Source organism: Pan troglodytes, chromosome 16, assembly GCF_028858775.2.
Source record: "Pan troglodytes isolate AG18354 chromosome 16, NHGRI_mPanTro3-v2.0_pri, whole genome shotgun sequence".
Taxonomy (NCBI): Eukaryota; Metazoa; Chordata; class Mammalia; order Primates; family Hominidae; genus Pan; species Pan troglodytes.
The window spans coordinates 74,481,065-74,507,112 of record NC_072414.2 but is presented as its reverse complement, the minus strand read 5'-3'; the positions used below and the strand labels follow the sequence as shown (position 1 = coordinate 74,507,112).

General features: G+C 37.2%; 1 protein-coding gene across 1 annotated transcript in view; it reads left to right on the top strand.

Moving 5' to 3' along the window:
- LOC453603 (elongation factor-like GTPase 1) overlaps nucleotides 1-24,899 on the top strand; it is a 58,047-nt gene extending 33,148 nt beyond the window's left edge. Inside the window, 6 exon segments of the mRNA XM_024349325.3 lie at nucleotides 425-561; nucleotides 1,176-1,298; nucleotides 3,636-3,735; nucleotides 8,682-8,833; nucleotides 9,094-9,260; nucleotides 14,063-24,899. Coding sequence (XP_024205093.2) covers nucleotides 425-561; nucleotides 1,176-1,298; nucleotides 3,636-3,735; nucleotides 8,682-8,833; nucleotides 9,094-9,260; nucleotides 14,063-14,272 — 889 coding nt within the window. The 3' untranslated portion in view covers nucleotides 14,273-24,899.
- The last annotated feature ends 1,149 nt before the right edge of the window (nucleotides 24,900-26,048 follow it).

The following is a 26,048-nucleotide window of genomic DNA, read 5'->3' as shown; positions in this document are numbered from 1 at the left end:
AAAAATAGTTATTAAAGTAGAAAAGGTGCTTGATAGCTAGGATCATTAATGGGGAACTTGGGAAATAACTTGTCTGATACAAGTTTGCTTTAGTGCATTTATTTTCTAAGTTAATCCTGAGGTGGAATAATGACTTTTTGGCACTTATTTGTCAGGCTGCTTTACCACTTGATATAGCTTGCTTGAGGAGATTGTGGAGAAGTACTTCCTGGGAAATCTTAAAGAAGGATTCACTTGAAAGTGTAAGAGTAGAGCTTGAGGAGGCTTTTTCTGTGGCAGGATTCCCTTCAATCATTTTTAGCTTTTTTTGAAAAAGTAACACATTATGGTAAAAATATGCCGAATAATGTTGGGTTCCTTTTTCCCACTGCCTGTTTATATATGCATATGACTTTTTCCCCCTCCAATCTTGTATTTACTATAGGGACAAAGACAAAATTGATAAAATAGTGACTTCTTTAGGATTAAAAATTGGAGCCTGGGAGGCACGACATTCAGACCCTAAAGTTCAGATCAACGCCATTTGCAGTCTGTGGCTACCCATATCCCATGCTGCTCTTGGTATCCTTTATTCTAATTGTTTTTAATGAAATAGTTTTGATAAAGCTAGAAAAAACAATGCATTATGGCAACCAAGAAATTCTCTGGAAATGACATTCAATCCAAAATAAGTCTTCTCTGCTTATTTAGTGTTCTACCATGAAACTGTATTAAATACTTTGATAATTAATACACTAATACTAATTTGTTTTAACATTACTAATGAACTTCTTTAGAAAGACAGTTCTTTTGTGTTTGTTTAGTAATCTGTAAAAATAGAAATGTTTACACTGAGATTTAAATATAAGTAGATGATTTAGATGTTTGTGTTAGATAACTTTCATTTCAAGGTCACCTGTAGCCAACCTGCTAAGCTCTGTTCTCATTTGTTCCATGGGCCTCAGTGTTAAAGTACCTGTTCAATGAGGATCCTTTCTGAGCTTTAAGGAGTTTGTGAACTCCCTGAAATTGTATGCATGTTTTGAGATGTGATGCATAAAGCAGTGTTGCCATATAACACATGCATTTTCTGTATGGACAGACTTTGTTACCTCCATATTTAGAGCATACAGTGAATCTTCGCCTTGGTAGGAGGCACTGGCTCAAGGTTTTCAGTCCTTAACAACAGACTTCAGCTATGGTATGTCAGAAACTTCCTTGTCCCCTTGATATTACAGCCCAGAGAATGGAGAGACTGATGTGCACAGGATCACAAACTTTTGACTCTCTTCCACCAGAAACTCAAGCACTGAAAGCAGGTGAGGAAAGATGGACCTGTTGGAATATACCATGTCATTGACTGTCCTCCATCCTGGCTGCTCTAGGCCAATTTGCTGAATGCTGGTTTGCTAAATGGCCAATTTGCCAAATGTCCACTTCCACAGATGAACAGTTTCACAAATGACCATTTCACCAGTTTTGCCTCCCACCCTCACCCCAAAGATTTTCTTGTTACAGCCATTTTGCTCAGCCAGTAGGGTGAGACCAGCGACTTCTTGTACACATGCTCATCATGAGAAAAGAAGCTCCCATTCTGGGCTTTGTACGTTCCATGAAATTTGCCTCTATGTATTTTCTTATCTCTAATTCTTTTCTTCCAGTTCTATTGCTTTTGTAACCCTACCCCCAAACCACTACACTGTTGTTCTTGGCATCACTATTGACTTTTGGTTCATTAAATCTAATGGCCAGTTTTCAGTCTTCATAGGACTAGATCTGTCACTAGCATTTGACACAGTTGATCACTCCTCCTCCTTGAAACACTTTCTTCCCTTGACTTCTAGGCTTCCATTGCTTCCGTTACCTTGCTTCTGCTTTTCTTCATGTCTCCCTGGCTGCTTATCCTTAATAATCTCTTTTTGTGATTCCTCCTCATTTCCCTGGCTTTTTAACTTTGGGGTGCCCCAAGCAAGGTTCAAGTCTTTGATCCTCATCTATTTTACCTGCAGTCCCTCTTTTGATAATCTCATCCAATCTCAAGACTTTAAATGACAACTACATACTCATAATTCCTACAGTTATGTATCTTGAGAGCATGTCTGTTTTCTGGACTCTGGACTGATATCTAGAACTCCCTCTACACTGTGTTGTCTAAGAAGCATCTCAACTGAACATATCCCCAACTGGACTTTTTATCTTATCCCCAAGCCTGCTCACCTAGTCATTTCCATCTCATTTAGGGGGACCTCAATCTTTTCATTTACTCAGTCTAAAAACCTTGGAGTCATCTATGGCCCTTATATTTATCTCACATTCCAACATCCAGTTCATCACCAAATCCTGTTTATTCTTCCTCTTAAATACAGAATCCAACTATTTCCCAATGTTTTCACTTCTGCCTCCCTGGGCCAAGAAACCACCATCTCTCACCTGGTTATTTTAATCGTTTAACAACTAGTATCCCGGCCGGGCTGGGCACAGTGGCCCATGCCTGTAATCCCAGTACTTTGGGAGGCTGAGGCTGGTGGATCATGAGGTCAAGAGCTCGAGACCATCCTGGCCAACATGGTGAAACCCCGACTCTACTAAAAATACAAAAATTAGCTGGGTGTGGTGGTACATGCTTGTAGTCCCAGCTACTCGGGAGGCTGAGGCGGAAGAATCACTTGAACCTGGGAGGCAGAGGTTGCAGTGAGCCGAGATCACACCATTGCACTCCAGCCTGGGTGACAGAGTGAGACTCTGTGTCAAAAAACAAACAAACAGCGACAACAACAACAAAAAACAACTAGTATCCCTGCTTCTTGATTCCAGTTAGTGTTTTCTCAATATTGCAGACAAAACAGAGCGATCCTCTTAAGATATAAGTCAGGGCATGTCATTCTGTTCCTCATTCAAAGCTTCCACTGGCAAGACTTCTGATACATGTTTGATTCTTACTTCCTGTGGTTTTCTTTTTTCTTGTTTATATTTCACTGTTGAATTCTTTGTATACAAATTATTTTAATGTGAGGTGATGGAATTGTTTTTAAAAATTTCATTAATCAATGGTTTTTTACCTCCAATATAGGTTAAGGAAAATGTTCATATGTTAATATGAAATTGTGTTAAAATTTATGTATTTAGGGATAATTGGCATTTTAATAGTATTGAATCTTAATTTATTTCTAAGAATTTGTTAATATCATAATACAGTATTTTTGTCCATTTTATTTTCTAACTTGTTATTGTGGGGGATTGGAAAAGCTATTGATTTTTATATATCGTGATAACAAACTACCTTGTTGATTGTTGGCCTTTGGTAACATTCCTCAATTCTGTCTTTTCTGTACTTGACAGTGAAAAATGTATTAGTGCTTATGGTAGGTGGTTAACCTCATTGCATAGCTTTAGCTTTCATATGAGATCCCTCACCCTGTCAAATTTGCTTGCTTTTCTTTTCTTATTTCTGCCAAGTCTGTTTGCTCTTGCTCTGCTATTCTTTCCTAGCAATCTTACCCTTTTCTAATTAAAATTTTTATCTTAGTTGGAAAAAGTTATGGAGTTCTGGTGTATATCGATGATGCCATGTTCTAAACATTTTAATTGTTTTCCAGAAAAATCTGTTTTTTTAATAATGGGAAAAATAGTGACATTTTTACTTCCTATTTGTTTAGCTTTTATGAAATGTGGAAGTGAGGACACTGCTCCAGTTATCATGTTTGTTTCCAAAATGTTTGCAGTTGATGCTAAGGCCTTGCCTCAGAATAAGCCAAGGTAAGGGAAAGGAGAAAGTTGGGCTGGGCTAGGAATATGGTGTATGTTTGGTGGGATACAGTTGGGCTGTGGGTAGGGGGGGCACGGATAATGCTTTTCCTCCTCAACCCAGAATTCATATCAAGCCAACCCCCAGGGTAACATGCAATTTATACAGTAGTGTATCCTTTTGCAATACCTCTGTAGGAGAAAGCTGTTGAAATCAGCTCTGGGATATTGAATTGAAGTGATGTAAGTTTGAAGAGTATGTTAGCAGTAGTAGCAACAGTTAACTTTTATTGAACATGTCAAGTGAGTTCTAATCTAAGCCTGCCTTGTCTCATCTAATTCTGTCTACCTCAGTAATTATGAATGTATGAGGATCTCTGCTTCCTTGTGTGTATTATGTGTGCACAGGTGTGATGGGTGTAGGAGAGGGATATTCCTCAAGTTCCAGAGTCTTGGGGAATCTGTCTCTTCTACATTTCCTGTTTTTTATGTGTGTTCCCCTCCTTCTGTCTCTGCTGCTTCCCCCGCTAGTTTAGATTCTGATCATCTCTTGTGGATATTGTTGCAGCAACCTCCCAGCTGGTTCTCCTGCCCCATCTTTAGTTCCACTGATCCACTTGCCATTCTTTCTTTAGAGTGATCTTTATAAGACTCAGCTATGAAGATATGTCTCTTGCTCAAAAACCCTTAATGATTCTCACTGTCTTGAGCAGTTTTGATTCAAGTGTAAAGTGTTGGCGATGATTTCAGTGGTACTTAGGGAAATAAGTTTTAATTTAATTAGTTGTCATATTTATTTTAATGTGTATTTGTGTGTATTGCCTGTGTATGTCAAGTGATAAAGCTTTTACAGCGATGAGATTTTGAAGTTTTATTGAGTTAAAAATGTTTGTGCATTTAAATAAGTATTAAATAAATAATATGCAGATATAGCAGAAATCATGAAAATGATATGTGAGTGACTGAAGGTCAGATCATCAGCCCGTGAAATAAACTTGACCTGTCTTATGGCATTTCCGACCCACCGTGACCTGACCCCAAACCATGTTTTGACCAGATTTTTACTTCTGTTTCTCTAATATACTAGTGTCTGAACAAATGTCCTATCTGTACTTGTGCTGTTCCTCCATCTGAGAAGGCTTCTTTTCCTCTGATAAAATTCTGTTTGTCCTTCAGGAGAAAGATTATGTGTTGTTTTTTAGTACTTCCCTAGTGATTTGGACATTAAGTGTATTCAATAATTTTTGCCCTGAGGATAAGTAAAGGAATAGATGGGTGAGTAGATGAAGAATGAATGAGTGAATATCCGAATGGGGGAATAACAGGTCAGTGAATGGGTGAATGAGTGGCTGAGTAAGTAAATGAGTGAATAATGGAATGAATGAATGTCTACTTATGTATCTAGGCTACTCCCAGATAATATTTCAGTGCTACATGTAGTAACAATTTCTTGTAGTAACAAGTTTAGGATATTGGATTTTTTTGGCCATTGGGAGTATCTGAGAGATTCTGGTAGAATCATAGGGAATATCAGAGAATTGGAAAACTTGCTGTTAAGATTTGAAATACATGTATTTATAGCATTTAAAATTCCTAGCTCTACCCATCCTCCATTTCTTGCTGATGAATAATAGTATTATTATGCCTCTACTATTAATTACATTTTCTGTGAATGTTTTTCTTAATAATTCATCATATGCTTTTCTGACTTTAGTATATTTCTGATAGTGCAATCCATTCTATTCCATGAAGTTTTTTTACTGATTTTATTTTTGTCATTGGTTTTTAACCAGTATATCAGGTTCAACAATTGTTACATAATAATATAGTGTTTTCAGGTATACCTGAGTAAGGTCATCATCATTAGTTTGTTCTTTTCTATCTTCTAGCTGACTTGTTTTCATTTAAGTTTTATTTGTAAAATGTGGGAAAATGTATCATTGAAATTTGGTTTGATAGCATTTTCATCTCCATTGTATTAGATATACAAGCCAGGAATAGCAGAGTATTAATTTCCTTTAGTATAGAGTACAATGTATTAGTGATATGTGCCAGGGAGAAAAGTAAGGCAGGAAACAGGATTCGGCACCCACAAACCCTAAAAAATTTTTCCCTAACTTGATGAAGACACTGACCTTTACTCACTGCTCAACAGTGCCGCTGTGGTTGTAAATGAAGTGTGGGACTGTTACAGGACTTTCTCCTCTGTTCTTGTGTTCTTGCCTCTTTTCTTTGCTTCTTCAAATTCACCTTCCAACCTGACATCTGAATCTTCGGTCAACATTCTCACCTCTGGTCTCCTTCATCTCAGTATTAGTGACTATTGTCCCTTCAGGAAGTAACATCCATGGTTAGTTTAACTATAGCCTAAATAACTTAACACTCACAGCTGTTTCCTCACTAGTAGGGCCCCATTTTCTTGTAATTAAATTTCTTTGTTCTCAACAAATACTGGATACACAGTGGGTACTTTTTACACATCCTTGCTGATTACTATCTGCTTTGTTCCCCTCTACCATCATTCCCAGTGCCCATAGCAATGCGTGGCACACAGTAGTTGTTAAATGGGTGGATGGATAGATACATAGATAGACAGCAGGCATCTATACAGTTGATGCTTACTTAATGACTGTACATGCTGATTATTCCAGATCACTTCATGAACTTAGGCAGATGAGGATTTAATCTGCAAGGTGAACAAATACACTTCTTTTTTCACTAAAACTAAAGCGAAATCACATTTACTTAAGATGATGATGTTATCATCTTTAATTTCTCTTGAAGGAAAGACATAACCTGGTGATAATGAGCATAGACTTTAGAGCCATACAGATCTGGATTTGAATTATGGCTCCTCCATTTAATATCTGTGTGACTTTGGGTCGAGTTACTTAAGTTTTCAGTCTCCCTTTTCTTATATCTAGAATAGGAATATGATATCTACTTCATTTAATTGTTGTGATAAATTATGTGCTATAATATATGTAAAGTGATTAACAGTCTCTGGATAATCATGATAAACCTGTTGGAAGAGACCATTTCTCTTTAGATGCTAGCAGGTACCTCTGGTATTTTTTCCTTCCTACTCTAATAATAAAAATGTGTTCTGCATTTATATTTTAATTCACACTTTTCAGATATTCATGTGAGTTTTTAGCAAAAGTCTAGAAACAAGGAAAGTTGTCAAAGGATTGGTTGAAGGAACGGCTAGAGTGCTCAGCCTGGGGAAGAGAAGGAAGGTGGGGAAGGCATGAATGCTGGTGATTCAAAGGAAAGGAGAGGGAAGTAGGTTTGTTAGATGTTGCTCCAGAGGAGAGAACTGCAGCCATGGCTAGAGATTGTGAGGAAGCAGAGTTCATTCTGCATTTGAAAGTTCTGACATTTAGAGCTTCCTATAATGAGGAGCTTGTCTCTTGCAGTGGTAGTGTGGCCACCTAGTGCCAGCAATTTTGATTGCCTGACGAGACACCTGACCAAGCTAGACTCAAGGATTGTTTCTCATATTTTTGTATTCTATTGCACAGCCCAGTGACCTGCAGCAGAGTGGGTGTGAGTGGAAGGGCCTACTCTTGGAACTAAACTCATTGATTTTGAGGAACAGGTGCTAAGGAAGGCAGAAGTAGTGTCTAGTCCTGGACACTAGGACTAGAGAAGTCTTGTCTAGCAGACAGATATCTGAAGAGTATAGCAGTGGACAGTCAATGATTTAAGCAGTCACCTTGCAGGTTAGCTTACATGAAATAGAAAGGTAGAAGGAGTTAGGCCGCTTTGCATCAGGAGCCCTAAGGGTCTGTGGCCATTTGGAAGGCAAGTAGGCAGAATGGCTACCTGCATGGCTTCCAGTGCTTAACGGAGAGAGGAGGGGAATATGGCATGGCAAGGTGGGGATGAAGGTTATCAGTTAGGTGTGAAGTCTGAGATTGGGAAATAAAGCAGGAATCATAATATTAAAGGTGATGGAAAACACAGGAGAGAGGCACAAAGTGTTGGGACCAGGAAGAGTTGTCCAGCTTCCAGAGCTGGAGCATAAAGTTAGGACCAGAGGATTAGCCTGAGTGCTTTGATGCTCAGTCCCGGAGTATAGGGCAAAAGATGCTGTTATTCTATCAGCCTTAGGACAGGGTTTGGTCTTGTTCATGTGTTGGGGTTGAGCATGCAGATAGGTTCATAAGGACCCCTACATGGGAAGGGAGCCAAGTCCTAGGAAACAGTCTACCTGCCTGGTTTCTACCTTCCAAACCCAAACTCCCAAACAGAATTTGTATTCGACTTAGTGTTCCCCTTTTGTCAACACCTTTTTAGTATTAAAACTCTAAATACCTTGTCTGTGTCCTGACAGACATGAGGGTAGTTCTTTAGGAAAAAGAGCTTAATTACCTCCCCCACCCCTTCTCATTCTCACCCCCATGGAAAACCACACATACATACCCACACACTGCCTTTTCTGTGATGGTACTTCTTAGGTCTAACACAGTGGCTGATATTTCAGTTTGACCTTCTAGTCCTGATGAATTGCCAGTACTCATCCTGACCTTGAACCCTTCCTCTTGAACCCCAGTTATTGAGGCCTTATGCTTGTTTCCCTGCCAGAGTCGTTCCAAACCCTAGTATCTGTCACTGTTTCCCTTCCTTCTTCCTGTTCTTTGCCTTTTCCAGAAGGAATATAGGTATCTGAGAAAGGTTCCATACTATTGTACATTGCTCCAGATGGGGACTTGGGCTCTTGCATGTCAGTTCATAAGCTCAGAATAGTTGGGACACAGCATTATTAGAGAGAGGCTGATAGGCCCTCTCTTATTGCTACAGACAGGGAGAGGACTCAGAGAAAACTGCCTGGAATGGAGCTGGGACCAATCTTCATCTTACCCAGCCACGTCAGTACTTGCTGTTTCCCTGCTTGGATAAACTGAGAGATGCTTGATGCTGCCAGATGATAACATATTTGTGATATCCTGTAGGCCTCTCACTCAAGAAGAAATTGCTCAGAGACGTGAGCGTGCAAGACAAAGGCATGCAGAGAAGCTTGCAGCAGCACAGGGACAGGCACCCTTGGAGCCCACCCAAGATGGGAGTGCCCTTGAAACATGTCCAAAAGGAGAGGAGCCAAGAGGTATAGCTTTCCTAAGTAGGCTCTGTTGCAAAGTGTTTGTGTTTTTGCTTAACTGGGGACACTCATCCTTTAGTTCTTGAGCTTTTTAAGCTTTAATCATAGTTTTTATTAATATTCTTTTCATTCATGGTATTTTGTTTTCTTTTTTTTTTTCTGAAACTAGACCAAACATATCATATTCGCTCTTCCTTCTGTGTTTCCAGACAGTTCTTGAATTAAGAGGGCATTCTTGGCACTAATTATCTTTTTGTTTCTGTCAGGTGACGAGCAGCAGGTGGAAAGTATGACCCCCAAACCTGTGCTCCAGGAAGAAAACAACCAAGAGTCTTTTATTGCATTTGCTCAGGTGTTCAGTGGCGTGGCTCGAAGAGGAAAGAAAATTTTTGTCTTGGGGCCCAAATACAGTCCTCTTGAGTTTTTACGAAGGGTAAGAATTGAAAGTAAAATATTTATATATTGTTTCTCGAGAGTCTGATATCTTTTCACATTTTGTTGGGACTGGTGATTATCTTGTTGGTAGATTTAGTTTGTCTCTGGAAAGGCACACTTGAGTGACTGTGTATCTCCTTTTGTGTTGCTTTGATAACATTTGTCATATATGTCTCAATTAGTAGCATTTAGGAAACCAAATCAATATGTGGACCAAATTTTCAGGCCTTATTTAATTATAAGGCTTTTCTCTTCTAGGCAAGAATCACCTTGTGGTTAGAGAAAAGAACTGATAAGAGCAGATGTCATGCTGGAGCCAGGGCAATGGCCAATCTCTGAGAAATAGGAAGATCCAAAAACTAGCTGGCTCAGGCCAAAGGTGTGGGCAGTGAGCAGGGGATAGGCAGGAGTTGCATGGCACACAGACCCTGAGTCTGGACAGGAGGGTCTGTAAGTAGATGAGCAGGCAGCATCTAAAAATGCCTGAGCCAAGGGGCAAAACAGAGATCACAGGCTAGCGATGTCTCAGAACATTTTTGGAAGTAAGCAAGATATATACAATGTAATTATATCATAATTAAATAATAGAGGTCAAAGGATGAAGACAGTGCCAGAGGTCCAAGTAGCCAGTCTGGATCAGCACAAAGCAGTAAGCTAGGAAATTGTCAGCTGGCACCGTAGAGCATCATGAGCACAAAAACACATGCTCCTCTCTGTGCAGGAAGCAGCCTGTCTGTAGATAAACCAGGGAAGCTGTGGTACTTGGCTACAAGTGAGAGAGAAGGAGGTAGCAGTTGAAGTAAGTCTCTGCCATCAGTTTTTCTTTGCCTTGAATGCTTATTCCATGAGTTTTAGCAGTTTAATCCTTGGAGAGTGCAGTGCTGCGTGGCAGTGAAGCAGTCCTTGTTGAGCTATGGCATGTTCTAATTTAGCAAGAAAGATCGCAGCACTTGGTGTGTATAGGGTTATGTTTTATGGGAGTCTGAAAGTGATATGTATAAAAACTCAAATATGATTATCTTGGCTTGGACATAATTGATAGTTTGCTGTTTATCAGTAAGGGGCAAGTATCAGTTAATTTTTTTCTTTTTTTGTGAAGGTAAATGAGCAAGAAATTGTTATTTAGTGAAACATTGATTTATTTAGCATTACAAATTCCATGAACAATCCAATTTATCTCTGCATAATGTGTCTTTGCTACAGGTTGAAATCAGTTGCTTATGTGTCTCACATCTTAAGCAGGAATGATACAATACATTGACAGCTCAAATGGCTTCTTATTTCAGTAACCAGAGCACCATAAACCCTAATTCCAACTGCTTAAAAAAAAAACTGAAATATTTCAGACCTACCCTCAAAGTAACCTCTACCTAGAATTTGTGTTCATCTTTTGTGTTAGTTTTCTGTTACTGCATATTACAGATTACAACAAATGTAGCAGCTTGAAACATTACACATTTTGTCATCTCACAGTTTCTATGGGTTAGAAAACCAGACATGGCTTAGCTGCATCTTCTCCTTAGCATTTCACAAAGCCACAATAAGAATGTTGGCCAGGGTGCATTCTCATCTGGAGGACTGACTGATGAAGAACCTGCTTCCAGGCTCACTAAAGGTTGTTGTCAGAATTCATATATTTGCACCTGTAGTACTGAGAGTCGCAGATTTTTTCTGGCCATTGGCTGCCCTCACCTCCTAGAGGCCACCTACAGTTTCTTGTCATGTGGACCTTCCCAACTTGGAGGCCCTCTTCATCAAGCCATATAGGAGAGTGGAAGGAATCTCCTAGCAAGACAGAGTCCTGTATGATGGTATAGAATCACAGTGTGACATCTCATCACCTTTGCCGTATTCTGTTTGTTAGAAGAAGCAAGTCACAGGTCCCACTCACACTTGGGAAGGAGGTTTCTAAACAAAGGTGTGAACACCGGGAAGCAGGCATCATGGGAGGGGCACCTTTAGTCTGTCTGCCACATCTCTTGTTTTTCTTTATAGTTTTACAACCTGTGTATGTATTTCTAAAGAATATTGTCACATTTGCATGCTTTTGAAACTTTGTATAAATGGAATTTTACTGTAGTTATTCTACAACTTGCCTTTTTTTAACTTAACATTGTGAGATTAATCTGTGTTAATGCCTCCTCCCGTAGCTCGTTTATTGTTCAGTGTGGCATAGGATTCCTTTACTTAAATGTATGTTTTATTTATACAATTTTTTGGTCACTATATATTTGCTGTTTTCGTTGTTTTTTTTTTTTTCAAATCTAAGCAATGCTACCTTGATTATTTTTGTATATATCTCCTTATGCACATTTACAAGAAATTCTAGGGAATATACCTATAGCGGAGTTGCCTTGGTAATCTTCTGCTTAACAAGATAATTCCAATTTATTTTCCAAAGTAGCTGTGATTTACACTCCCAATAGGAGTGTTTAACAGTTCCAGTTGTTCCACATGCTCACCAAAATTTGGTTTTGTTAGGCTTTTGATTTGTGCCAGTCTGATGGGTATGATATGGTGTTTTGGAGTTTTAGTTTACATTTTTCTTATTACTCTTTTAATGCATTTATTGATCAATCTTGTGTTCTCATGTGAAGATATTAATAGTTCTTGGAGTCATTTCCCTGTTTTTCTGTTATGCTTCTTTATTGTTTTAAATACTGCTTTTCAGATGTCCTTTGTATATTCTGGATACTAATTCCTTGTCAGTTTTGAATTTTGCAGATTTCTTCTCCAGTGTAAAACTTGTTTTTACTTTCCATTTGGTACCCTTTAATAGGCAGAAGTTCTTAATTTAAATATAGTCAAATTATCATTATTTTATGGGTTTTGCTTTTTTAATCTTAAAATTGATACTAAGTCTATATTGAAGTCACAAAACTTTCTCTTATGTTTCCTTCTAAAGTTTAATATTTTACCTTTCACGTATAAATATTGGATTCAATGTTTGTGAAGAAGGGATCCAAGTTCATTTTTTCCTCATATAAATGTCCAGCTGTTCCAACATTATTGAATAGTCTATCTTTATCCACTAATTTGCTTTGTCCACTCTTTCAGAAATCAGATTATTACCTATGTACATAGATCTGTTTCTGGACTAATTTTATTTTTTCTGTTTGTCTCTAACTGTCTCTGTTCGATGCTGTCTTCGTTTTTCAATGTTTTGACATCAAAAAGACCAAATCCCTTTACCGTGTTTTTGTTTGTTAGTGTCTTGTTTGTTCCTATTTGCTCCTATATGTCAAGTTTATGGTCAGCTTGTCAGCTTCTATGAAAAGCCCTGTTGAGGCTTCGATTGGAATTACTTTATGTCCATACACCTATTTGGCATGAATCAGCATTTTATAATACAGCATCTTTCCATCCATGAATGTATTAGGTTTATTTATTCATTTAGGTCATTTTAAATGTCTTTCATGAAGTTTTATAGTTTTATTTATAAAGAGTTTTGATCATTGTTATTAGATTTATTACCCACTATCTTATATTTTGTTGCTATTCTAAAAATTGTTTTAAATATACATATTTTCTATTTATTGCTATTTATTTATGCATTTTCTATTCCTAATTATAGAAGTGTAATTAACTTTTTTATATTGATCTTGCATTTTTGCCACCTTGCTAAGCTGTCTCACTAATTATAATTTATCTGTAGCTTGTTTTAAGTGGATGGTCATATTGTGTAGATAATTCCATTTCTTTCTATTCAGTTCTTATAATTTTTCTATCCCTCCAGCCCATCTTTAGAGCTACTTTGAGAGTTGTCATTTTATCAGAACACATACATTTAGATGTAACATGTGCCTGAAAGGTCATCATTTTCATGAAGTTTCTAGAGTCTACCCTAGCACAGGGGCCTCTCCTTCCTCTGAACCTTTATGAATTTACTTGCCTATACTACCTTTTTGTTGGTCACCCTATGCTTGTGATGTTAATCATCTTTGTTTATGTTGTACCTCAGCCATTTTTTCTCTTCATAGCATTAGGGCAGCACCCCAGGCCTATGAGCACCAAAGATAGGTTGATTGGTTAATTGAAATGCTTTCTGGATACTTGCATTTATATGGTGGATATATTTCTGAAAACGTCACACAATACAAAATTTGAATCATTTGAGACAATATTTCCATAAGAATAAATATGATGTATGGGGAGCTAATAAATCTAATGTACTTGTACTTGTATATTTTTGCTGTAAATGTGCTCTGTTCTCTCATTAGTGTTCCTAATATATCACAGCATGCTCTTCCATATGAACAATATAGCATGTAATAGCAGTTAGGCCTCTTTTTTTTGGCATTTTTATCACATCTAACTACCCTTCCAAAGTTATTTTTATATGTTACTTGGCACTAGCACCAGCCCTTGTTGAATACTTGAAGAACATTATAAATAAGAGTAAAACAACTTGAAAGGATAATAGTAATAATGAGTGTTCAAATAATAGCACAGTAGTCACCAGAACTGGTGTATGACGTGGTTCACATAAATAACCAGGGGCTGTGGGGATCAGCTAAAGTGACAATACCAGGTCACAACATAATTTATGTTACTTAGCCATAAAGCTTACGATTAAATGGGAATCTAGACAATTTTTTAGTATTTGAGAAGTTTGAGTATTTCAAATTTTATTCATAAAGTGAGGCATATTTTATCACACCATTTCAAATGTTCATATTTCAGGTTTACATGAAATGTTGCTATAACATATCTTACTGATGAATAAAAATAACTTTACAAATACCAATTAATGCTTCCAAATGCCTCCTAACTTGTCTTCAATCATTTTTCTTTGCCCAGGTACCATTAGGCTTCTCAGCTCCACCAGATGACCTCCTCCAAGTCCCCTACGTGGCATACTGTGCTCTGGAAAAACTGTATCTTCTGATGGGAAGGGAACTGGAATATCTAGAGGAGGTACCTCCAGGAAATGTGCTAGGTAGGGTGATGCTGTTTATTTTATCCTTACTCCATTCTAGGAGATTATCTAACATGTCACTGAAAATTTAGTGAAATTTTTGAAGGGAATAACTTTATTCTTTAGATTGATAGTTTTTTTTTTCTGGTATCTTTAACTTAGTACATTTGAGTAACTAACATGGAGATCAGTTACTTGCTGTGAATTATAGTAGTTCTGTTTTTAAAATGTATTGCTTAAGTAATTTGTAAATGCTCTAGCCTAAGCTGGAGTTCCATGTATTTCAGAGTGAGAGGGGAAATTCCTGTTCACATAAAGTCAATCTAGATGGCTAAGGCATTTCTGGTTCTACAGATTAGATTCTAAATTGTTGGAAACTATTCTGATGTAAAGGTCTATTTAAACTCATTGCTTTTTTCCCATGCTTTTATCCTTTGAGTATTGCTTTGCTAAGATTAGTTGATTGTCAGTTTATATCTGTAAATATTATTCTTCATCTCCTTAGTGTTGTCACTTGTTTGACTTCTGCCCCTCATTTGCAGAATTCACTTTTTCAGTTTCTTAGTGCAACCTTAAAGACTCAGATTAAGAAATTTCTCTTGCATCCAGAGTGTATTATAGAATACTGTATCCCATTGTACTGTTAGATTCTGAACCTTAAGGTCATTGTCAGCTATAGAGCTATTTATTGAGTGATTGCTTGGTTTGGGAATTCTCCGCTTTTTAGAAAAAGGTTTAACTTTTTTAAAAAGGTCTAGTCTGTTGGTCCAGAATAGCTAATGGTTTGTCTGGATTTTATAGACTTGAATCCAAGAAATTTGCCAAAGCATGTTGCCGTTCACCTACAGAGATATATTCTTTTCTTTATTTAATTTTTTGGCATGAAATTTGTAGAATGCTTAGCTTCTCATCAGTGTTACCTATTTTCTTCCATCCCTTTGGAAAATGCCGTTTAACCTTAACAATTGATATACCTTATTAAGCTGCCACAGTCAACTTTATTAGAAAGGACATTGGAAGAATGGAAAACACCCTACTTTTGTTCATAAGCCTTCCTTGAGATTACTGTATTGCTCAAATTAAATGGAACATGAAGTATAAGATCTCCAGCATGATGCTCAAGGGAAAGAAAAGGTATTCTGCTGAGTGAATGGTTTTTATACGATCTTCTCTAATTAAGGCGTGGTGTTTGTGTTGTTTCCCTAGTACGGGATGAGAATGAGGGATACATTAGTTTCTGGTTTTCTTTTTTCTTCTGTTGCTGAATTTCTAGATGCTCTCCAGGACTGAGGTTAACTGGTGTATAAGGAGAGAAACCACTTCTCTCTCTTCTGCTTCCCAAGGCAGCCTCAGCTCTGCCATATGGTACAGGGAGACAAACTTACTATAAGCTAAAATTTTTCATTTATTCTTGGAGAAGAGATATACCTTGACTTCTTTTATTGACCTTTTAAAAAAGTGAGATGGTAGCATAACATGGGGTAAGGATGAAGTTGACTAAATCTTTGTTTACCAGATTTACTTATGTAAGACTAAGCCAGATGGACAACCACTTTGTTTGGATAGAAAAGGAAAAGCCAGATTTATTTCCTATAAGAGTTAGGATTGTATTTAGCTGCAAGTAACCAGAAAACCAACTGCATAGTCTTAAACTTCACTCAGTAGAAAGCCCAAGGGTGGACAGTCCAGGGCTGGTGTCATGACTCTTCTGTGTCATCAGGGAGCCAGTGGCTCAGCATGTGGCTTTTGTCCCCGTAGAAGCAAGATGGCCTTATATCTCTGAGAATCATACCCACATTCCTCGCAGGAAGAGAGCACAAGGGTCAAGACATTCTAACAGGATTAATGTTTTTATTTGGAAAGAAATGCCTCTCTAGTGACTTCTGCATATATGCTCATTTTTGTAATTTTGTCATATGTCCACTCCTACCTGCCGGGGAGGCCTGGGATTGAGTGTTTTACTCTTCCAGCCTCTGTAGTTAAGGCAAAAGATATTGGGGTGGTGAATGGCTTTTGAATAGCCAGTCCACACTCTTGGCTGCATTCGCCTTCCATTTGCCTGGTGATGCCTGAGGTGCCTCCATTAAGGTTCTGTTTTCTTTCCATTAAAGAGAAAGATAGTCTACCAGAAGGATTTTGAGTGTAACATTGAAGGAATTGGAATGCAGCCGGCCACTTTGATGGGGCTTTTTGAATTGAAACATATAGTAATTGTTTTTCTTTTATTAATTGAAATCTGATTGAGTCCCCTGCATGACTAGAAAGCATGAGTATACCAAAATTCTGGCCATAGTTTTGCCACTAACTAGTTTTATGGCCTCAGGCCAGTTATGTAACCTTACTGGGCTTGTTTCTGAAATGATTTGGACTAGGGCAATGATTACTAATACTTCTTATGATAGAAATAGAACAGCCACTTTTAATTTTTTATGAGAAGACTGTGGATTCCCAGGGATACTTTTGTTTATCTTAACCGGGATTTGTCATAATCCTAAACTTTAAAGATAAAACATTAAATAACATTGCATGGAGTATATTTTATTGCTGTAGCTATAAAATACTAACAAAATTGTATTTGTAATTTTTTTGGTAAAATACAAGCAGAATTGAAGTTTCAAATTGTCATTATATGATGGCAGGTTGACATCCTAGGTGGAGATGGAGTGAGGTAGACATTTTTTGCTTAAGTCATGAAGATCTTCCTTGGATTTTGCTTTAAAAAAGTTCTAAACTAGATTATCTTCAAGATTGCTTCTAGCTTTTAACATCTAGGCTGTGTTTCTTAAAGAAAAACCTTATTTGAGTAATTAGGATATTTCCCTCCCTAGTGTTTATTAGGAGGAAGAGTAAATGTTTTGATATGATTATCTGGGTTGATTGATAACCCATTTTAATGGCGTCATTAAAACATCTTGAACTGGTTACCTGCCTCAAAGTCATAGAATTACCTTTTTAGGCAAATTTTACTTGTTCCTTGATTAAAAGTATGTAGCATATGTTAGCAGTAGCAGCAGTCTCAAGCCAGGGTGTTTATTAAAAGCAACTTTTCAAAGCTAGGAGTAAGTTTAAGACAGGACAGAAGAGGCCAGAGAGTCTAGTATATTAAGGGGTAAGAAGAAAACTGCCCAAGAGAAGGCTAGCTGCCAGCTACAGGTAATAAATGCTGGGGTTCCAGCTTTTGGCTTTCTAGGGTAAGTTGACGGTGACCAGGTATGTCAGCACATTTTTATTTTTCTTTGAAACAGATTTGTCTTCTCAGGTAGTTTTGAAATGGAAAGAATAAGATGGCTGCATTGGGCTGAAATAATCTATATGCTCCAATTACCTGTTGTTGCATAATAAAACGCTCAAAGTCTAGTGACTTAAAATAAAGATGGTCCTTATTTTTTCAAGCATCTGCCATTCAGGCGTGGTTTGGTGGGAATAGCTTATCTCTTCTATGTGGTGTCTATTATTTTTTTTTTTGAAACAGAGTTTCCCTCTTGTCACCCAGGCTGGAGTGCAGTGGAGCAATCTCGGCTCACTGCAACGTCTGCCTCTTGGGTTCAAGTGATTCTCCAGCTTCAGCCTCCCGAGTAGCTGGGATTACAGGCACCCACCACCATGCCCAGGTAACTTTTGTATTTTTAGCAGAGACAGGGTTTCACCATGTTGGCCAGGCTGGTCTCAAACTCTTGACCTCAGGTGATTCACCCTCCTTGGCCTCTCAGAGTGCTGGGATTACAGGTGTGAGCCACCACGCCTGGCCCCACGTGCTGTCTATTGAGACGGCCCAAAGCCTGGAGTCTAAAGTCATATGGAGGGTATTTCAAGCACATGTCTGGGGGCTGATGCCAGTTGTTGTGTGGAACCTTGTTTGGGAGTAGAACTAAGGCCTTTCCATATGGCTGCTTGGCTTCCTTGCAGCATGGTGGCTAAGGTTTACAGGTGAGCGACCCAACAGGGAGAGCCAGGAGGAAGGTATATCACCTTTTATGACCTAACCTTCAAAGCCTTCAGCCCCACTTCTGCCACATTCTGTTTATTAGAAGTGAGTCACTGCAGCTGGCCCATGTTCAAAGGGAGGGAACTGACTCTGCCTTTTGATGGGAGGCATGTCAAAGTATTTGTGGATATGTTTTAAAATGACCACATTGCTAATCGTAGATAATTTCTTGTTTCCTTTTGCATTTTAACAGACTCATGAAAGGACACATACAAAGAGATGTTCATAGTGATCAGGGCACGCCTGTAAACTTCGTCTTTTTTACTTTTGTTAAAAAGTTGTAATTCCTATTTAATAAGAAAATAGTGGAGACCAATATGATTGGTACCCATATGCTTTCCATCATAAATGATACGGAGTCAGTAAATTTATCAAGTGCAGATGAAAATTTTTGTTGGAAAAGGAAATGAAAACATTACATGGCATTCTTGGACAATTCAGCATTATTCAGTCAAAGTCCAAAGGAAAGTTCTTTTATTGGCACTTGAAAAATGCAGATTTCACATTTGAACTCAGCTATAAGTCACTTAGAGAACTTATATGTGCTGATAAGTGTAGAATAGATTTTGTGGTCTGGAAATAGTTGATTTAAAGTTTAAAGTTATTTAATTCTAACCTGATGTTTATAAAGTTGGTATAGATGGGACCAGAGAGACCTCACCATGTTTAGCACACAATAGCCTTTTGTTCTTTTCCCTACTAAGAATATCTCTAAAAATAAATGTTTGCTGCAGGCTCCTATTAAAATGTGAGGGGAAATTGAATTAGGATTCCAAATCTTTAGCCTTTTCATATACTCCTTTAGATCTCTTCCATATGGTTAAATCTTTAAAAGTTCAAGGACATATTCTGAGAGGAAACATGATATTCTTCTTTTCACAGCATGAGGAAAATAATAAATTTTAATTAGCCTTTTTCTGAGCTGGTTTTAGTTCTGCCATGGTTGGTTGCTGGGTTGATAGGAAGTCAGTGTTGATAATCTGTGTGTGTGTGTGTGTGTGTGTGTGTGTGTGTGTGTGTGTGTGTGTGTGAGAATCCTTAGTCATGTGGGGTAATCTAGGAGTCAGAAACCTTTGAAGGGTTTTTACTAGCAAATTTGATGTAATTTATTTCAAGGGAAAGCTTAGTAGTATTCAGTTCTTAAGACTTTATGATACTTTTATAATGTTTTTAATTCACTTACTAGTGAATTTCTTTTAAATGTACTTTATTATCAACATTTCCATTTAGAGATAATCTATTTTAATGAGTGAAAACCTAATAGTCATTTCTTAGTTTTAAGAGTTTCAACTGATTTTAATGGCTTTTCTTTTACAGATAATAATGATTTTATTCTCTTTTTTCCTAATAGTTGTGTGTCATATTTCTTTTTATTTTCATATTGCTTATAAGAATATGGTACATAATAATAATTACAGTTGCTATTTTGTCTAGTTCCTTCCAGACTTTAATGGGAATGCTTCTGGTGTTTTAGTTTCAGGTTTGCTGATGCCTGTCGATTCATGGTGTCTCTTATTTATTGTGCTGGGAAAGTTATTTTTTTTTAATAATCAGGAATGGATACTGAATTTTATTGATGCATTCTTAGCATCTGAAGACAAAGTTATAGAGTTTTTCTCCTTGCTGTAATTGATATCATGAATTATATTTAATTTCCTGATTATTAAGGCGTCCTTGAATTCCTACGTAAAAAAAACAGCACTCGATCATTGCATATTCTTTTCAACCTCTGTTAGGTTCAATATACTAGCATTTTATCCAGACTTTTCTTGCATTATAAGTTAAAATGGCCATTATTTTCTTGGTATCATAATACTAAAATGGGAAGCTTTCATTTTTTTACCCTCTACAGCTGCACTCTCCATTTGGTAGCCACTAGGTACATTCACTTACTTAAATTTAAATAGATTGAAATCAAATAACATTAAAAGTTTACCCATCAGTTGCACTAGCCACATTTCAAGTGCTTAATAACTATGTGTGGCTAGTGGTTACCGTATTGTATAGTGCTGCTCTTGAGAAATGTGTATATGATGTAAGAATTACCTTTTCTTCAAAAGTTTTGAAATAGTTCACTTGTAAAACTAACTGGGCTTGGTGCATAAAATACTTGATTCTTTCCATCTGGTAAACTTTATCTTTTTCATTTTCAGTTCTGTATATTTGTGTTTTCTTGTTTTATTTATTTATTATAAATTTTTGTTATTTTATGTAGTTTTGTATAGAGTTAACGTTTTAAAGTTCTTTTTAAAAGATAACTTTCAGTATAGTGCAAGCCATAATATTGGTGCATTTGAAAATGCAGATAAGGCTGGGTGCTGTGGCTCATGCCTGTAATCCCAGCACTTTGGGAGGCAGAGGTGGGTGGATCACCTGAGGCCAGGAGTTCAAGACCAGCCTGGCCAACATGGTGAAACCTCGTCTCTACTGGAAATAGAAAATTAGCTGGCCGTGGTGGTGGGTGCCTGTAATCCCAGCTACTCGGGAGGCTGAGGCAGGAGAATTGCTTGAACCCAGGGGAGGCAGAGGTTGCAATGAGCCGAGACCGTGCCATTGCACTCCAGCCTGGATGACAAGAGTGAAACTCCTTCTCAAAAAAAAAGAAAAAAAAAAAAGTCAGTTATTCTCAACTTTGAAAATGCAGATACGCCAAATAAGAGTTATTGCTACCTATAGGGGTAACCATCAGTCTTTTTCTGTCCATATGTGTGCATATTTTTAAAAATTGTGGTAAGAAAACAACATAAAGTTTACCGTCTTAACTATTTTTAAAAGTATGCACTTCAGTAGCATTTTTTTATTTAAAAAATCATACTTTGTATACTGTTTTTTAACCTGTATATTTTTCTCTTGGAGACAATCCCTTCTCTGAATATGGCTTTCCCTGCCTTCGTTTAAATGCATTTGCTGCAACTTTCAGAACAGTGTTAAATAGCGCTGCAATAAGAATCTTTGTTTCATTTGTTAAGTTAGAGGAATTTATATATACATGTTATCTATATATGGTGTGTGTGTGTGTGTGTGTGTGTGTGTATGTTAACCTGAGATTATGTCTACTTTTTATAATGAAAAGGAAGTATCCTCCTTTTTCTATTTACTAGGTTAATTTTTAAAATGTGGGTAGATAGTGAGATTTATCAAATGGTCTGTTCTACATCTTTCAGGTGACACATATGAGGTGTTTTTTTTTTTTGATCCACTTATGCCGTGAATCATATTAACACATTTCCTAATATTAAGCCAGTTTTTATTTCTGGAATACAATATTAGGTGAGTGTATTTCAAGTATGTTATTGAGCAGTGAACTCAGTTTGTCAGTAGTTTAGTGAAATGTTTATATTTGTAAGTTTGGTCTGTAGTTTTTTGTGTATATTTGTATTTGTGGAGTTTTGATATCAGCATTATATTAGTTGCATGTAACAAATCACAAATTAGGGGATGGTTTTTATTGTTATCTATTCTGTTTAAATGGCATAGGAATTTTCTGGTCCCTAAAATTTTGGATATTAGCATCTATGAAATCAGCTATATTTGGTTAGTTGTTAATTGTTATTGTCCCTTTCAGGTTCTTTTTACTGTTTCTTATGTCAGTTTTGGTACTTCATGCTCACAGATAATCAGATTGACTATCCAGTTTATTTGTAATGGAGACCAGTATTAATACTGATAATATTCATGACAATAATTAATATCAGGGCTTACTATGTGCTAGAAATTATACTAAATTTTTGGACGTGATTATCTTCTTTATTCCCTGCCAGGTGAGATACATACATTTCACAGATGGGAAAATTGACACAAAGATTAAGTAACTTTTCATGGTCCCAAAATAATATTTATTCAGATGAGATATTTATCTACTTCTGTATCTTTAGTTTATTTAAACTCTTTGTTTCCATATTACTTGAGTTTTTTCCTTTTCTCTTGATGTCTTACTGATGATTTGTTACATTGTATCTTTCCTTCTACCCTTAAAGACCCCATTCTTTATATGTTACAGTCTTCTAGTATATTATGTATTATCTTTAAGTCTTGGTTACTGCTTATCATAGATGACTTTATATTTTAATTTTTAATTTAGATTTGGTTTGTTTTCTTCTCAAAGGAAATCATTTATGGTCTGAATCTTAGTAAAATTTGGACTGAATTTCTTTGATTTGATACGCTATATTCTGTTTATCATATTTTTATGTGTACTCTTATTCAACGCTTTGCAACCAGTGGATTACAGTTGCCTTTTACAGATGTGACAAGCCACTGATTTCTTTAGCTCTTGAAGCTGCTGAGCAGGTTATGGGAAGGTGGGAGTTCCCTTGTCTATCACCCAGATCAGATTGTTAGCATACAGGTTGATAAAATGCTTATTTTACAACTTAAGATGTGTCCGTTAATTCTCATTTTCACTGTCTGAAGTAATTGGCAATGACTAAGTTCTTTTGAATACATAGATTAATACAGTTTCATAATCTAATGACTGTTTATCTACTAATAAGCCCATTGCTGCTGTAGATATTATATAAGAACAAAGGATTCTTTGATGGGAATTATCTTCCCCTCCATCTTCAAAGAGTATATTCCTCTTTTACTCTTAAATGACATTTAACAATGTAGAGGCCAGATAATTAGGGAAGATGAAATAAGAGATAATTGGAACAGTTTTTTTGAAATTTGTCAGTTAAAGAAGGAGCAAAATGGATTAACAGTTTGAAGGAATAGTTGAGTCAAAGGAGTGTGTGTGTGTGTGTGTGTGTGTGTCTTTGTATTTACTGGAGTTTGATTATACTTGTTGTATCAGTGGAAAAGAGGTAGGAAAAGAGGAAAAATAAAAGATGCAGTGAAAAACTTAAATGATTAATAATACAAGGTTTATAGTCTCTCCCAACTCAACAATGTAGAAAACATAGCAATCTGTTAAGAAGAAGGAAGGTTTTGGACAGAATAAGATTCCGAAAACTGGTAGATGCATGGAAAAGCCACAACGAGCATTTGCTAGCAAATCATTAGATTATACCTTGACTAAATTGGACGGTAATGAGGTTCTGGGAAGAAGTGGAGATGGGGAGTCCAGTGAGCATTACATAGACATTGAAATATAAGACTGTTTTGAGTAAAGTGCCAGAGGGACTATAGGCTATTCATGATTGGAGGCTTCCCTAGTTACAAGCTTGGAGAAAATGCTCATGAGACCATCTTCTCTCAAGCATTAGGTCCTCTTGCTTCTTGTTGGGAAAGAGGGGACAGTCTCCCCTGCCATAGAGCCACCTCCTGCAAACTCAGCAGATAGGCTTGTTGCAATTTCTTCATTTCCATCTGTGGTTTTGGCCCTACTAATCCTATTTCAGGTACAGTAGTTGAAAAAGTGAACAATTGTATTTAGAACTTACACATAATAATGAATAGACTGCAGATCATATTCTCTTCCAAAGATATGCTGGAAACATACTTCGTGAGTTGAGTATTTATCAGCATAGTTGTCATGTGAACACTGGGCAGGCCAGAGAGGCCAGAGCCTGGAATTTAGCTAAACTAATAAGACACTAGCAGGTCAAATGTCAGATATAGGAAGCAGGAAAGAGTAGGTGGGTGGTAATGGGCCAAGCAAAGGTCATGCTCAAGGAACAGATAGTGAGAAATTTGACCTCTATTCTTAGTATTTTTTAGCACATGACAGAATGGGGAAATAATTTGACATTTATATGGTTTCATGCAGGTTGGGAAGATATCCTTGATGGTTCACACAGTGGTCTTCTTGTTGATAAGTTCAGATTTGATTTTTTCCAACAGAAAAGCAAGTGATTGTCAAAAGGGTTTTGAAGAAGGTGGAAATATACTCTCTTATGCCCGTAAATTGATACAGTGTGATTGGAGTGCAAGTTGTAAGGCAGGGGTAAATTGGTTAAGTAGATTTTTTTTTAATTTCCAAAAAGAAAGGTGTTTTTTTAAAGACTATGAAGATAGCTTGGGGGAAAGGTGATTTTCAGTTATAACAGTAAGTATGAATTTTGAGTAGTGGCAGTTATTATAAAGACTTGGCAGGTCTTTCGGTCTTTCCAGAAAATGTAAAGTATATGATTAGGAGAAAGGTGATATTGGATAGAGAAACATGTTTCTAGTATGACCTGAAACATGACATGTGGCAGACATTAGATGTGAAGTAATCAAGGAAATGCATTTTAAAATCTCGGTGAGATGTCCTTTCATAACCATTAAAATGACAGAAATGTTAAAATCTGACAATGTTCTGTGTTACAGATATGGAGCAGTGAAAACATTTGTAAACTGTTGTTGTAAATTGATATAACCACTTTAAAAAATACTTGACAACAGGGTGTAGCAATCCCACTTCTAGGTGTGTATCTTAGAGGAGCTTTAAGTACACTCTTGAACAAAGAGACATGTACAAAGATATTTATAGTAGCACTGTTTATGAAAGCAGAAAAAGGGAAGCACCCTAAATATCCATTGGCAGATGAATGGATAAGTAGATTATGGTGTACAATGGAATATTATACATTCGTGAAAATGAATGAAGTACATTATATGTATCAACTTCAGTCAGTCTCACAAATATAATTAATTTTAAAAACAAGCAAGTTGCAGACAATTTATATAAAGGTTAAAAATATATGGCTGGGCGTGGTGGCTCACGCCTGTAATCCCAGTGCTTTGGGAGGCCGAGGGGGGCAGACTGTGAGGTCAGGAGTTCAAGAATAGCCTGGCCAACATGATGAAACCCCGTCTCTACTAAAAATACAAAAATTAGCCAGGCGTGGTGGCGGGTGCCTGTAGTCCCAGCTACTCGGGAGGCTGAGGCAGAGAATTGTTTGAAACCTGGAGGTGGAGATTGCAGTGAGCCAAGATCGCGCCACTGAACTCCAGCCTGGGCGACAGAGCGAGACTCCTTCTCAAAAAAAAAAAAAAAAAAAAAATCCAAAAATGAAACCATGTAAGTGCTGTATATTGTTTAAGAACAGATATATATGTAATAAAAATAAATGCACAGAGAGATAAACAGCAAGTACAAGATAATGGGTATCTTGAGAGAGCACATGATTGCAGAGAAGTACACAAATATTGGTTAAGGTCTGTTCCTTAAGATGAGTAGTGGGCCTATATTGTCTGTTTTAGTTTTCTTTTACCTTTTTTTTTTTTTTTTTTTTTGAGACGCAGTCTTGCTCTCTCGCCAGGCTGGAGTGCAGTGGCGCAATCTTGGCTCACTGTAACTTCCGCCTCCCGGGTTCAAGCGATTCTCCTGCTTCAGCCTCCCTGGTAGCTGGGACTACAGGCGCCCGCCACCACGCCCAGCTAATTTTTGTATTTTTAGTAAAGACGGCGTTTCACCATGTTGGCCAGGATGGTCTCAGTCTCTTAACCTCGTGATCCACCCGCCTTGGCCTCCCAAAGTGCTGGGATTACAGGCATAAGCCACCACACCTGGCCTTACCTTTTTTTATATCTTAAATATTATCTATTTTTTTCTTTAAAAATTTAAGGAATAATATTAGTATATTTCCTTGACATTGTTGATGCTGTCTTGTAGAATTTATCCCATATAACTGAGTGGAGAGGTAAAAAGTGTTTAATTTGGAAATAGAATATTTTGGGTTAAATTTCTAGTTCAGCTAACTTTTTAGCCTTGTAGCCCTGGGCAACAGGCCTCTCTGATCCTCTCTTCAACCTCTCTGATCCTCTCTTCAACCTCTCTGATCCTCTCTGATCCTCTCTTCAACCTCTCTGATCCTCTCTTCTGCATCACCGATCCTTGGTTTCTTATTTGTGAGGTGAGGATCATGAAAGGCAGCTCTGAGGATCCAGTGGGATGATGCACATTATTTTGTTTAAAAAAAAATCAAAAGGCAAAATGTTAATTAAGCAACGTCATT